Below are 16,369 nucleotides of genomic sequence, written 5' to 3' on the forward strand. Positions count from 1 at the left end.
CACTGGATAAATTAAGATACAGTAAAACACTACATATGGATTCCTGTGACAGCATCACAGTAATCCCATATTTTCACTCCATAAATATTGTTAAAATGAAACTGTAATTTAAATGTATAAAACAATTTACAAACTAAAATCATAACTGATAAATAATATACAGTACAAGAAGGAAATGAAAGCCAGCACTGTAGCCATATCTACTCATCATATTACTCAATACAGCTGATATCACACACTGGTTCCAAATGGAGCCATGCTGATGGAAGTTTCTGCAATCAGGAAAAAAGGCATAAAAGCCCTGATCTGCTATCAAAATATCAGTATATGTGTGCATGATTAACAGTCACGGTAATGGTAAGTAGCAAACTCTTACAACAATGTAATTGATTACTGCAAACAAAGATTCCAAACATATCTCACCTACAGGACAATTATGAATGACATGCACACATCATACAAACTGCATGGCAATATGATCCCGAACGGCATTCAGAATTAAAGAATCTCATATAATCACATTCAAAGAGATCAAAAACTAGGCACAGAGACCAAGTGCAGGAAGATACACAGACAAGTGTAGAAAGAAGTGGACACTTATGACAGGTTCTTACTATAAGTGTAAAAAAAGAGGAGAAAGCTCTATTATACGATAACCTATTATAGTAGAAATGTCAGTGAGTGCTGTGTAAACGCAAAGCTTCATTAACTACTCAAATAGCTTCCATATCACATTGCAATACATTCTCGATGATCTCGGCTAATGGAGAGAACGCAAAACATGGTTAACTGAAGAACACAGATAACACAAAATTAATCTACATCATAACTCATGCACAATACACTGCACCAGGAACTGTTCAATTCACTGGTGGGATCATATTTTTTTGCAATTTAAAGAAGAGCAGCGGATCAGAATATTTTGGACAGCAGTTTTGTATTTTACCTACCTCTCTACCTTGCCACATTCTCTCACAGTAGGTTGGGGTGGGGTGAGACTGAGTCCTCTGGTTACATCAGCCACTAATTGACCTACTGTATCAGCCCCAGATGACAGATGATGACGAATGTGGAGCAGCCGGTGGATTGAGAATTGGTAGGGAAAACCAAAGTACTCGGAGAAAACCTGCTCCAATGCCACTTTGTCCACCACACATCCCACATGACCTGACCTGGGTTCAAACCTGGGTTGCCACAGTGGAAAGCCAGCAACTAACTGCCTGAGCTATGGCATGACCACTCTCAGAGTAGATTACAAAGGACACATAAAAAAGACTGAATAGAACGAAATATCTTACAAGAAAGGGGGGAGAGAAGCGAATACCTAATTCCCACAGTTTATTCATTTCTTATTCAATAAACAACTTCCCTAAAAGAAACAGGTATCGACTGGCGTGAAAGAAGATTGATCAGGAAATTGTACATGGATCAGAAAGTTAGAGTGCGACTGGACAGTGGGGAGACAAGAAGTATGCAGACTGGAAGAGGAGTTCGACAAGGATGCTGTTTATCATCAATTCTGTTCAACTTGTACAGCGAATGCCTTAACAAGGAAGCTCTGGATGGGCTCGGAGACTTCAAATTAGGAGGGCAAATTATTCAAACTGTGAAATATGCAGATGACCTTGTGTTAATGGCTAAGGAAGAAACTGTGCTACAGGGCATGATTGATAGACTAATTGAAATTGGAAGGTGCTATGGCATGGAAATGAATGTGGAGAAAACAAAAGTAATGANGCCAGAAAATTGGACTTAAATTTGAGGAAGAACTAGTGAAATGCTACATTTGGAGCATAGCTCTGTATGGGGCTGAAACATGGACACTTAGGGCAGTAGATCAGAAACATCTGGAAAGTTTCGAAATGTGGTGTTGGAGAAGAATGGAGAAGATCAGTTGTACCGATTATGTGAGAAATGAAGAAGTGTTAATTAGAGTCAGTGAGCAGAGGAATATCCTACATGAAATAAGAAAACGGAAAGCTAATTGGATTGGTCATGTTTTGCGCAGAAACTGCCTTCTAAAAGAAGTTACTGAAGGAAAGCTAGAGGGGCGGATAGAAGTGAAAAGAAGACAAGGAAGAAGACGTAAGAAGATGCTGGATGACCTTGGGGACAGAAGAGGATACTGTTGCTTGAAGGAGAGAGCTCTAGATCGCATTAATTGGAGGAATTGTTTTGGAAGAGACTGTGGACCTGTCGTCTGACAGATTACTGATGATGATGAAACAACTTTTTGTGGTGGTGGTGGTGGCCAGGGCAGCAGGAAACATATATAGTTTCTACTACATAAATAATAATTGCATAGCACTGAAATGCAAAATGACATTTTGTGCCATGTGTAGCAAAGGGAAACTAGTAAATATGCTATAAATAGAACACTGAAGGTCGCAATTCAAGGGCCAGATTTTATGGCCCACCCCTTACACATACTACTATTAAATAGGCTATTACCCACATCAATTATGCAACATATCCCTCTGGGTGCATTCATTCTCCCTACCCATCTCCCCTCACTACTCTTTTCATTTTGCCATCACTGGTCTGTTATTTTAGACTCGCCGCTTGGGGAGCCCTCCATCTGGAAGGACCTTTCTAAATTGCCATTTGGTATGTTATTCTAAAACAATCTCAGAGGTTTCTTTCCTTCCTTCTAGCAGGCAGCCAATAACAGAAACATCTACAGTGCTGAGTTGAAGTTGAGCTCCTCACTTGTTGGATGCTGTTCATCAGCCTGGTGGATATGGGATAGGCTCTCCTGCATCTCTATGCATTCCTTTTGAGGCTTTCTACTTTCATTATATTGTCATGATTTAGTAACTAGACATGGGGTTTGAATTTAATGAACACTTATAACTCTTTGACTACAGGTAATTACAACTGTTTCATAGATCTACATACTCTACAAATCACTACAGAACATGCTAAGTCTCAAGCTGTTATGTCTTTACTAGGTGTCAACAGGTTACGGTTGCTAACCATATAGGTTCTACAGAGCCAAATGACAAACTGCCACTGTTCATTTAGAGCTCATGAAATACTCTTCAACTACTGACTCAAGACTTCAAACTCCTAGTCATGTCTGGTCATCACTGGCTACCACTTACTAGCACTGACTTCCGATTCATGACTGACTGTCGACTTCAAAGTCAAAGTGTGATTGACAGTCAGTCAGTCAGTCAGTCAGTCAGTCAGTCAGTCAGTCAGTCAGTCAGTCAGTCAGTCAGTCAGTCTTGGTGTCGAGCCCCATTACGGGCTCATGACCTGATATTTATTACTGTTTGACAGTTATGTTCTTGTTTTTTGTCGGGTGCCCTCTCTGATGAGAGGATGGGTCTGTCATTTGTACAAGCTGCTGGCTCTTGCCAGTTAGTCTTTCTTGGGTCCAAGGCCCTTGGGGTTCGCAACCATATTTTACTGTCTCAGATTTGAGACTTCCCTTTTCATCGCCTCCTACAACCCACAGGATCACAGTGGAGGTCTCTGACCATCCCTCCACAAGGGTTTAGTCTTGACTGGTGTCCTCACTCTGTAACCTTGGCATAGACCACATAGAAAACACCACTTCCATAAACTCCTCTATTGTTTCATGTTTATTCTTTGCTGTGGAAACATGTTTCCCGTACAGATCACTAGAAACTGCTGCATCAGTTCATTAAACTATTCTGGCTTTCAGCTGTCATGTCACAATATTTGTTATGTTTCAAAAAATATACTTATTCTATTGTTAAAAATTCTTCCATTAGTTCCATACCAAGTACAATTTTATGAATGTGAAAGAACGTGGAAGGAAGCAGACAATTATTTCAGGGGCTTCTGCCTCAGCATTTACCTGAAAGGACTAAGGGAAAACCACACAAACTTCAAATATTAACCAGTAATAAAAATCAAGACAAGAAATGCACATGCATAATCCACAAAACTAACTAATCTGCATGTGAATATGAGGACTATACTGCCTTTTCTTTCTAATTATCCAATATATGGAACTTACTGAAAGTCTGCTTCTTCACACCAGTCTTGTTCTCTCAGTTGAATCTGGCTCCAAGGAATCACATTCCCATTAGCAGTGCATGCTGGGAGCAGAGATTTGTAATCATTTGGATCCATAGTCTCAGGAAAGTTGGAGAGCACAGGAAGCCAGTGTGGCAGAAGAACATCTCCATGGTATGTAAACATGATTTCTACAGCTTTACAATTCCCTTCATGAGCAAACTTGACAGTAGATGTAATCAGTGATACAGTGCGAAACTTATCATAGAAAGTGTAGTCATACAAGTCTTCGGCCATATGTGGTCCTCCCATAATAAGCTGCAACCAAAACAAATTACTTTTACAGATATGAACAATCAAGCAACATATAACCAGTAACTACTTATATAGGGTGTAAATAAATAAATATATGTTAGAATCCTCTGTGGTAGATAGATGTGTTCACTCTGATCATATTTTGTTTTATGAGTTTTAGGGGATGTTTTTGTTTTTCCTTATAAAATTTGCTCAAAATGGTGGCCACTGACTTCATTGCATGTTCTGCACCACTGGGCTATGTTATGCTGAACTCTTTGAAGGATTCCCGGCATTTCCTGGATGGTTCCTGCTGCTACTGCAATTCTTGCCACAAGCTCATGTTGTCTCCCCACTGGAGTCTCATACACCAGGCTTTGCATGTACCCCCAGAGAAAGAAATCCAGTGGAGTCAAGTGAGAGGAGCGAGGGGGCCAGGCAATTGGGCCTCCGCGTCTAATCCATCTGTTGCCAAAATTTCATCCAAATACTCACAGACAACATTAGAGGAGTGTGTTTGTGCGCCAGCATGCTGGGAAATTTTATGATGGTCTTCCAAAGGCACCAATTCCAGCAGCTTGGGTAAGACCTCTTGCAGAAATGTTGGGTAAATGTCACCAGTAAGCCACAGAAGTAAGAGGTAAGGGCATCCTCCTTCACATTTCAGAGACCCTAGTGCGTAAACAAAGCGTTTCCAGACATGGGTGTATTAAAAAAATATGATCACACTGAACACTTCTATCACAGAGCACTGCAACATATATTTATTTACACCTTGCATATCACACACACAGCCCACTGTCTAAATACAGTCAACTCTCGATTATCCAGGGGCGGATTAACCAGTTTGCAGCTTAACTGGGGCTACTGAGGCGTTTTTGAGGCTTATATGTTGTTTAATATTCATTCACTTTTGTTTCACATGGTGAGTTGTAACACTATTTTCGCACTAGTGTGAACCGAGCTCTGCATTCTTTGGTCCCGTTATCCTAACACAATGTTCTAGGGTAGGGGTGAAAGAATGCAAGGATTTGTGGAAAGTTTCAAGGACAGATACACCGCACCAGTTGGTCTCTTTGTATCGATCTTCACGTGCGTTAGCAAAATGTCAGGGTGTAAAAGGAAGTGTGTTGTGTTAAGTATTCAACAGAAACTTGTGTGAGCCAGGCTTCGAAATGTTAAGCAGTGACGAAACCGTAAATTCAGTGGGGGTGCAGCCAGAAGAGCGGGAAGAAAGTGAGAATGAGGAAGACGTGGACAGTGCTTCTAATAAGAAAATAACATATGGTGCTGCTTTTAATCATTTGGAATCCTTACTAGACTATCTTGAGAGTGAAGAGAACAGTTTATTAAGTGACAAGCTAATATTATGTAAGCTTCGTACGGATATCCATAAAAATGAAAATGCCGCGAAAAAGCAAACAACGATATTAATTTTTTTTAAGTGTTAAGTGTGAATATTCATAAAAAGTGTTGGATGTTGTTGAACACTGTGACTAATTCACACTTCAGTATAACGTAAAAAAAGTATTAAATAGGCCATGAGATGACATAAAAATGAGGTTGAGTAAATTTAAATACAGGTAGGCCTATAGTATTATGAAGGTACAGTATTACAGTAATACTTTTAATAACATTTGTCTCAACCAGGTTTTCGATTAATCATGATTTCTATGCCCACCATTATCCCGGATAATCGAGAGTTGACTGTATATTCAGTACACACAGAGTTTCAGGAGTTGGCTCTATTTCCATCTTCAGGTTGTTTTATTCTTAATTTCATGAACAATGTCTACTTAACTGCATCAGTCATAAAGTGATGAATGGGAAGACTGCAGCAAACAATGAAATGGGTAAGGTGTGAAAATAACAGTTCACGGCCTGTTGAATACATTCACTGCTAATCCTGAGAAGCCAATCCCATCAAGTGACAGTCTGTTGCCATTATGTACATAGTAAAAAAAAAAAAAGTAAAATTATCCCTGTAACAGGCCGTGAAGTCCCATGGGGTTGTGAGACGTTAAGGGTCCCACATAACCTTGACAATTGGCTCAAAGATGGCGGTAAGGTTGTCAGCCTTATGCGCCGGCCGCGCTTCACTCCCCAGGCCAATTATTTAATTAATTCCTGGTACTCATTTCTGTTAGAGGCTGAGTAAAGGCCAGGGCCTAGTGTGGCCGAAGGATTAGGTCAATTGAAAAAAATCCAATGACCTCATCGGGACTTGGACCTGTGACCTTCCAGCTTGTAGCATAGTACCTTAACCGCTACGCTACCAGGTACCCCTGCTGTTATGCACATACATATTGTAATGTGGATGGCGCAACAGGAAGCAGGGGTCCCGTGAACTCTGTTTTTCCACAAGTGACGTCACATACCCCCACACCTTCCATCACTACACAACGCTCGGTAAACACCCCTCTTTGCTAGGCTGTGACGTCACGCAACAGGTGAGTCCGTGCAGTGACTGTTGCTAGGCAATCGATAAACACAGTGATTACGCAACAGGGAAGCGAGGTGTGTTTTCCACTGTCCGGCTGAGGGTTTATAAGATAAACTGGAATGCCTAAGGAGTGTAGTGGAAGTCTAGCAGTCGCTGAGTGCAGTTGCAGTCTAACATTCGCCGGAGTTAGTTGAGCGTTAGCCGTCAGTTTCCAGCCTTCGAAGAGATGAGGTGAAGTCCAGCAGTTGTCCAGTTAAGTTGTATCAAGTGAATGGATTCAAGACAGTTGAACCCATGAAGTGACTATTGCAGATGGCAGTAATTGGGACACTGCAAATTGTGTAAGTGTAAGAGTGAGTTTGCAATAAATTCGCTAGATCTAAAACGGTGGGAAGTTATTTGTCGCGTTACACATACCCAATACGTGACAATATTATATTCTCACATAAATGTCAATGGAATGCAAAGAAAACTCTGAGTGTAGACTGTCAAAGTTAGAATATACAGCAACTGTCCACTGCATTTCTCTTGCTAACTTACAGGTTCTCACAGTTGTGACTATAAGAGTACACTCTTTTGGGATATGATGGTGTGCAGTCTGGCAAAAGTTTACCACTGCCTGCTGCATGTGCATTCCTTTCTTGGTTTACTTGTTGACTCTCAAATTAGAGGCTGTACGTTCATTGTAAACGATGATAAACTTCTACTGGACTATATAGTGTCATATCTCAGGAGATTGTACTCCTTGTGTATTTCTCTACTTCCCATTGATTTCTGTTTTGAATTTAGTAAGATCACAATCAAGTTTTTGTTAAAATTGTGCTGGCTCAGCATGTAAACTCCAAGTAAAGGGGCATGGCAGTAAATGTTCTCTCATATTCCAGTATTTGCTTAGAGGGCCCACAAAAATCACATAAAACTGGTCATAACAGTGAGCCTCTGGGCTGAGAACTGAACCCAGGTGATCCCACATATGAAGTAAGAATGCTAAGCACCATATCATAACATTCAGTAATCAGCTGGTTATATGAAAAAAATTCATCTTATAACATTTTCTTCTGACATACTTAAATTGCATTCTGTCTAATATCGGAAGGAATTCAATATTCAGCTATTTCAGGATTTCTAACATGCTTTCCAAACTACCATGGTAGTGACAAGAACTAATTTTCTTCACCCTGTATAACTGTCTCCCACTTCAGACAGATTCCATAAATTTGACAAATATTACTGAACTGTTTTATATATATATATATATATACACAACTGAGAAGTATGAAATTTTGATAATGTTATGTCATAACAAATGTAATATTTGCCTAATTTCATATACAAAATAGAAACCTGGATGAGATCCAAGGAAAATGCCAAGCAAATAATGAGCTACTTAGAAAAAGTTCCTATATACTTGTGGATAATTTTACAACACTGTAAACAGCTAGATTATACAGCATTTCTACAGAGTATTTAGAAATGAGCAAGCAGAGATAAGATCCAATGCCGAATCTGAAAGTAGAACCAGAAATATAGCTCAAATTAGGGATAGAGTGTATGGACATGTGTTATGCACAGACAACAGGATATTACTGAAGATGGCAAATACTTGATCAGCAGGGAGAGCAAGGAATGGGTGCGGCGAGTGAGGGAAAATGTTCAATATATGTAGAGTAAGAATGGACATGAAGAGAAAGTAGCACTTACAGAAGGATAGAAAAGTAAGAAGAAGGTTCTGTTAGTAGACAAATGACGCTCATGGAACTGCAGTGGATGATGATTCTTAAATGACTTACCTCATATGTACATAATCTGTCAAAATACTTCAGTAGCTTCTGCCTGTTTCTTAAGTAATCCAGCTGTTCAGAAGTCAGTTTATCCATTGCTACCTATAAACAGAAACATACATTCTAGGCCCATGATTCTCTGGCAGCAGAACCCAAACTGCTAAAATAATAGATTGCCAAAGACCATTCAAAATTTTAAAAAGGCTAGAATCAAGTCCATGATTTATTTCAACCGTCTTCCAGTGCATACACTCATCTATCTCACTCCTCTCTCTCGCACTACATGTTTCGGCACAAAAGTGCCANAGAGAGGAGTGAGATAGACAAGTGTATGAACTGGAAGACGGTTGAAATAAATCATGGACTTAAATCAGTGCAACAGGACGCTAAAATATAACATTATGGCTAGAATAAATTTAAAAACAATTATTTTCATATCTCATAAATAACTCATTTCATACAGTTGATGAATTTTGGAGCATACAGTAAATAATTAGTTTACAGTATATGTTTAGCTTTGTATTGTCTTTCTGCTTTGTTTGTTTGTGTTATGCTTGTGACCAATTTCATGTCCATTGTATTTTGGACTTGTGGTATGTATGTATGTATATATGTATGTATAAAGGCACATTACTGGATCCCATCATGAACCACTTCAATCTAATCCTGTCCACAAAAGACATACAAAGAGATCACCATAACTCTCCACATATGATGTTGTAACTGTCCATTTCCATTCAACATATAATAACAAACACTTGCTGTACCCCCAATCACAAATCAAATTGTGATTAAATCTGCCAGAAGGGATCCAACCTAATAACATAATTAGGTATCACAATACAGTACTTTACCTCTGAGAGGAGAAATTTGTTTCTATCTTGTAGCCTCTCTTCCTCTGTATCAGTGTTAAGGACCTCAGCATTACCAGCCATACCTTCAGACTCTTCAGCAACATTTCTATCCCTGCCTGGGATCATATAATTAAACTTCAGTAATATGGTATGTTCTGTTTTATCTAGAATAATGAAGGAGAGAAACACACATGGTCGTCACCATCATGGAAAGAGTTGAAGTTTTGAGGTTCTCACAGTGCTATGGTTTAGTCTGGTAGAAGTCTGCCAATATATCAGAGGAATATACTGTGCCCATTTCAGGGTCAGACTGTGAGCCAAGTGGGCAGCAAGGAGAGCACTCTGCTTGCTGCTCGCTTGGCTTACTCTTCAACCCTGAAGATGGAGGCAACATATTCTTCCAAAACATTAATATATACTTATACTGGACTACACAGTGTCATGTCCCAGACGACAGTACTGTTCATGGACTAGGTTGTCTAGCCTGCTTATTATTACATTCCTTTATGTTTTATTTAATGTCGATTTCAATGACCCTCATTACTGGGCATCAAATAACATGATGATATGTGAATTATGAAGTGGAAAGGATGCAAAAGGAAGCAGTGATCCCCTGCTTTGAGGTACTACCTGGCATTTGGCTTGAGCAACATTGCTCAACCTTTCAAACACAATGGCCTCTTTCCAGTTAACACAAATCCTCCAGCCCTCCTTGAAATATGGCATAATAATGTCATATGATTTAGTCTAATTTCAATTTGTATTTGTGACCTTGATCCTACATCAATCAAGAACATTTTTATTTTAAGAACTTTAGGTGGGGGCACATGGTAGCGTAGTTGGTTGAGGCACTATGCTACAAGCCAGAAGGTTGCAGGTTAGAGTTCCCATTAGGTGTTAATTTTTTTTCAATTGACCTACTGCTTCCAGCTGCATTATGGTACTGGGGTCAACTAAGCAACAGAAATGAGTACCAGGAATCTTCCTGGGGGGTAAAGGGTGGCTAGCACATAAGGCTGACAACTTTACCACCATCTGTGAGTCCTCTGTCTAGAGGAAATGTGGGAAAATGTCCAACCCTTTACTTGATATTCTCAGTTCTTCTCATACATCTACATTATACTTGTGCATCCAGCCACTGCCATCAGAAAATGTATCTCTTTTGATTCTATTCTGCTTTTCTGTCAAGTCCACTACTTTGATCCATATAACACAATTTTAAGAACATAGAGAATAACATGAAACTCAGTTTGTGGGCAATTAAGGATACTGGGAGACCATTTTTTATGGTTACAAATACAGTGACTTGTCTTGGAGCCTAGAAGCAGCAGCCCAATCACAAGCTACCCAGTTGTACACTAGCTACATAGACATGTTACACAACTTACATGATATAAAGAAGAAACAAGAAGTTCTGGGAAGAACAAATTGCCTACTTTTCTTTCACTGCAATTTTAGTATGATACAACTAGGAAGAAAACTTTACTATGTATGCATAATAAAGTCAATAAAACAATACAATTTGGGCAGCTACATTGCTCCTATTACTGGTAGGGCTGATTTATGAGGTACACCACTGAGATGGCCTCATAAGGCATGATATACATACCAAGTTTCAGGAGGATTGGTTTCGGCATTCAGGTAATATTAAGCTTATAACCTCAATAAACTGAGAGGTTGTAGTGTCAGTATTACTAATAAGGGGGATTCCTTGAGATGGTCTCAGGTGGCATGCTGAACATACCAAGTCTCATGACGATTGGTTCAGGCATTAGAGTAATATTAACGGTATTCCCTCAACAATTTCCGAGACTACAGTACTGGTATTTCTGATAGGGGATTTATGATGTATGCCACTCAGATGGTCTCAGGTGGCATGATAATTATATACCAAGTTTCATGAACATTGGTACTGATGTTCAGGCAATATTACAGTTCGGTCTCAGCCACTTGAATGGCTGTAATATTGGTATTACTGATGGAAACGAATTAAGAAGTGTGCCACTGAGATGGGCTCAGGTAGCATGATATACTTGCAAAGTCTCATGAAGATTGGTATAGGTATTGAAGGAATACTATTATGTTATTATTATTATTTTAGAGAGGGTGGGTTTCCCCATGCACTGCGACCAGTTTGATCTATTGTGCTTCCCTCTGTGATATTCTACCAGTCTCTTTACCCTACTGATAAATGGTGCGTACCATCAGTCCCGCCGAGCAAGCGAGTTCGGCCACTTGCTTAGCGGTGTCTATAATGCTTCCCCCATCTATCAGAGGCCTTAGAGGCTATTGTTGGGCGGGAAACGTCCTGGAATTTGGCTCAGTGATCCCCTTTGGGGATATGAGGTTCTTTTACGTGCCGTAAAGTTACGACACGGGACACACAGCTAAAGTCCCTCCCGGAGGACTTGTTCCCTGAATTTTTCCGCCCTTAAAAATTCGACGACCTCCGCCAGGTATTTGAACCCGCGTACGAGGCATGAGGTGGGAATGTTACCTCTAGACTACGGAGGCCGCTGAAGGAATACTAAGGTTTTGCCTCAGTAATTTGAAAGGGGTCAGGTGCTATGATACACATATCAAGTCCATGCATTCAAAAGTTAATAGGGAGGACACACATACAGACACACAGTCTGGATAGACATCTCATAAGCCTACTTTTTTCAAAGTAAGGGAAGTAGGCTAAAAAGACATAATCCAAATTTTATCAATTCCAGTTCATAAAACACACTCACCAGCATAACAAATAGGCAATAAGACTGTTCTGACCACAAATGTTCCACCCTTAGGGACTATGTTTCATCTGTTTCACTGTGTTTCATACTGGTGTTCAATAAAGCGTCAGAATTCTGTTCATACAGATATAATGTAATACATGCAGATTACTTTCTTCTGGGATGCGATACCACATAAATCTGGCAGATATTCAGTGATGTCTTGGAGGAACATAATCGCCTTCATCTTCATAACAGAAGAGTAATTCCTGCTCCTCTTCCCTGAAGATGGAGGCAATAAATTCCTCCAAAACGTCAGTATACTCATTCTCTTCTACCCTGATGATTGAGGCAGTATGTTCCTCTGAAATGGCAGTGAACATCTACTGGACTACATGGGTCACATTCCAGAGGACAGCAATCTCTAGAGTCAGCACCATGAGAATCTCAGATGTTGTAATACTTCAAACAGTCTCTGCTCTTGCTTCTCCATAGCGTTCCTTCAATTTTTCCTCACACATATCTAAACCTTCACATGAAGGTACATAAAATAGGAAGGAGAGATGAAGCAAGAAAAGTTATTAAAATTTAACATACATGCACTCTGTACTAATAACAGTCAGATCTTTTGATAACATAAATAAATGTCATAAATCAACCATCAGAGTGATGAAATGAAGGAAGGTATACAAAAGAAAGAACCAGAGAAACAACGGAAATGCTATGCATCAGATTCACAACTATACAACTGGAACAATGATAGAGTAATTCATCTTGGTGGAAACATCGTAAGGCGATAACTGAACTAACCAAATTTTATGTTTAAGTACTAGCACATATAGCTGGTTAATCACGCAACACCATTTTGTGTTTTAATGGCAACGTCATTTGTAGCTGAAATTTCTATACACAGATTTCTGGATTACTGAGAATTAAAAGCAACTCACATTATGTGTATAATCCTTTTACTCACCATCAGCAACACAGATGAATGTTTCAATGTCAGTTTCCTGAAGACCAAACTGAAGTAATTCTCGGGCTGCAGAAAATGTTTCAGGCACTCTCTCCACACATTCCTTTAGCACCCAAATGTGTTTAGTTACCTTGCTCTGTAACACAGGAATACAGGCTCAATGAGAAGGAAAGCGAAATCTTGGTTATGAAGAACATACCCAACAATCTGACTTCCTGGAACAATTAATAGTTAAACATAGAGTCCAGATTTTCCTATAATTACTTACTCCTTGGCTCTATGGTCCTCTTATCAACTTTGGCCTCCTTTATATTTCATGTCTCTTCTTTATTATGTATCTTTTGCCTCCTCTTTCATTTCAGTTCTCATAAACCATTCTTTACATCTCTCAACTAACCTAATTTCGGCCTTCCCACTTTCTTCTACCTTCTGGTTTACCTTCCAAAATGTCTTCAGGCACTCTTGTTTGATCCATTCTAATTGTATGCCTTAACCATTGAAACGTTCTCCTTTCAATATCTGCTACCAGATCAAGCGGTTTTATATAATTCTCTGTCAAGAAGCTAAATTAATTAACTCACCAAATAATCATGAATCGTAGCAACTGATACTTTGTTATTTCTCCACTGTTGCTGATACACAAGGTCACAGTCCAGATTATATGCTTTAGCCAAAGCTAGAGCTTCTCCATATTCTTCATTGTCAATCTGAAAGAATTCAACAAACAGAGTCATTATACTTGAATTTTCCTTAGTATTTAATTATTTATACTATTTTGATTAATTTTTTCTTTCACAGGTTGGTTATTTAGAGCATTAATTCTTTTGTTTGATTTCTTACTTTTCCTTTGCTCTGCAACTTCAGGTGTTTATACAGTAACAATTGATGATTTGTCCCATAACAACTTATTCTTTACCAGGAGGATCGCACATGGTAGTTCAGTCCATTTCCATAAAATGCATTCAACAAAATGATGATCAGAAGGGCATGCATTTCTGAGTCTACAAATTTCATCTCCAACACCACTTGACAGAGTAACATGAAAAACAGGTATCACGTGTCTAAACTTAAAAGTTATATCAGCACATTATAATCAGTAATTTATATGAAGCTGAAAATGGCTCACTGTTAAAAGATGAATAACATAAAATTTTAATCCTTTAAAAATCTCTAAGTTCTATCTGGAACATGTTTTCATTGTGTATAATAAGCAAATTTTCACCACTCCTTTTCAACTTTGCCTTAGAATATGTCATTAGGAAGGTCCAGGGAAACCAGGTGGGACTGAAATTAAATGGGACCCATCAGCTGTTGGTCTATGCCAATGATGTGAATCCACTGGGTGACAATGTAGATACCATAAAGAAAAACACACAAACTTTAATTGACGCAAGTAAAGAGGTTGGTCTAGAAGTAAACACAGAGAAAACTAAGTATATGCTACTGTCTCGTCACCAAAATGCAGGGCAAAATCATGAAATAAAGATAGGAAACACATGTTTTGCAAATGTGGTACAGTTAAAATATCCGGGAACAACGATAACAGATCAAAACCTGATTCAGGGGGAAATTAAAAGGCGACTGAACTTGGGTAATGCTTGCTACCATTCAGTCCAGAACCTCTTGTCTTTTCATCTGTTGTCCAAAAACATAAAAATTAGAATACACAAAACTATAACTTTGCCTGTGGTTCTGTATGGGTGTGAAACTTGGTATCTGACATTAAGGGAAGAACACAGACTGAGGGTATTTGAGAACAGGGTGTTGAGGAGAATATTTGGACCAAAGAGATATGAAGTGACAGGAGGTTGGAGAAAACTGTATAATGAGGAGCTTCATAACTTGTACTCTTCTACAAGTATAATTAGAATGATCAAGTCAAGGAGGATAAGGTGGGCAGGTCATGTAGCACAAATGGGGGAGACGAGGAATGCATATAGGATATTGGTGGGAAAGTAAGAAGGAAAAAGCCCACAGGGAAGACCAAGGCGTGGGTGGGTGGACAATATTAGAATGGATCTTAGAGAGAGAGAATGAGATGGTATGGATTGGATAGATCTGGCTCAGGATAGAGACCAGTGGAGGCCTCTTGTGAACATGGTAATGAACCTTCAGGTTCCATAAAATGCTGGGAAATTCTTGAGTAGCTGCAGAATTGGCGGCTCCTCCAGAAGGGCTCAGCTCCATGAGTGAGTGAGTAAGTATAATAAACAAAATACAAGGAAAAGTGTAATTCTATGGAGTGTACATTCCTTCCAGCATAATTAACTTACATCTCCAGACTTTCAAACAAACCCGAGGATCAGTCGTTCAGCAAACTTCAAATCTGAACTTTGCTGTCTGACTTTTGCAGATGGCTTTTAATATCCTAGTTAACATATTCATGGTGAGAACACAGTCTACCAGCTTCAAGGAACACAGAAAACTGAGTTCTACTCTGCATCAGATTTAGAGCCTGTATTTCATTTCAAATATCAGTAGCTGGCCTGTCAGGCATTGTGACAAAAATAAAATTATTTACATAAATTATAAAGACAGAGAACAAATTCTAAAAGAGACACAAAAGAGTTTCAGCTTACATTATGTTAGTTTGTGAGTCAGGATAGCATAGTCTGTATAGCAACTGGCTACAGGCTGTATAACTGAGGGGTCGAAGTTTGAGTCCTGGTAGGGTCAAGAATTTTCTCTTCTCCACATTGCCCAGACTGGCTCTGGGGTGCACCCAACCTCCTACCCAATGGGTACTGGGGGTTCTTTCCCTTGAGTTAAAGCTGCCAGGGTGTGAAGCTCCAAACTTCAACTAGTGCCAAGGTCAAGAAAATGTGGATCTATACATCCACTCCCTCCTTCATGGCATAGTGCTTAACTGTACAGCGTGGTTTGACGTGTATGTTTCGTCAGGTATTTATATCGTCTGCGGGGGTTCGACGTCTATGTTTCGTCCAGCTGCACACCTATGTTATAACGCCCATAATAATTGATGGTTTTGCTGTAGATTGTTAGATTTTTCGCTGGCCTGTTGTCAGACGAACAGTATATAATGAGACACGACTTTATCAGTGCTAAGTCATCGTTACAGATGCCTGTCTTGCAGCAAAATTCCTGTTGCTCTTGGAAGCGGTTTCCTCATTCAAACTGTTATGAATGGCGTGTTTTCTTTCCTATGAAGTTATAAACAGCAGAGACGTGATATGTGCTGTGTTTATAATATCATATTGCCCTGAGCTGGCCACACTAACACACTCAATTGGAATTCTTAGAAGAGGGATGTCCAAAAATTTATTCTTGCAAGATCGATTGATTTCGCACAGTACATAGCA

At 39.4% G+C, this 16,369-nt stretch overlaps 1 protein-coding gene across 1 annotated transcript in view; it reads right to left on the reverse strand.

Annotated features, from left to right (window-relative positions):
- Positions 1-16,369, reverse strand: part of LOC111875224 (neuroblastoma-amplified sequence) — a gene marked incomplete at its 5' end in the record, with an annotated part of 93,589 nt that overhangs the window by 69,988 nt on the left and 7,232 nt on the right. The window contains 5 exon segments of the mRNA XM_023871284.2: positions 3,992-4,308; positions 8,518-8,610; positions 9,363-9,478; positions 13,050-13,185; positions 13,631-13,756. Coding sequence (XP_023727052.2) covers positions 3,992-4,308; positions 8,518-8,610; positions 9,363-9,478; positions 13,050-13,185; positions 13,631-13,756 — 788 coding nt within the window.

Source organism: Cryptotermes secundus, unplaced genomic scaffold, assembly GCF_002891405.2.
Source record: "Cryptotermes secundus unplaced genomic scaffold, Csec_1.0 scaffold472, whole genome shotgun sequence".
In the NCBI taxonomy this organism is placed as follows: domain Eukaryota; kingdom Metazoa; phylum Arthropoda; class Insecta; order Blattodea; family Kalotermitidae; genus Cryptotermes; species Cryptotermes secundus.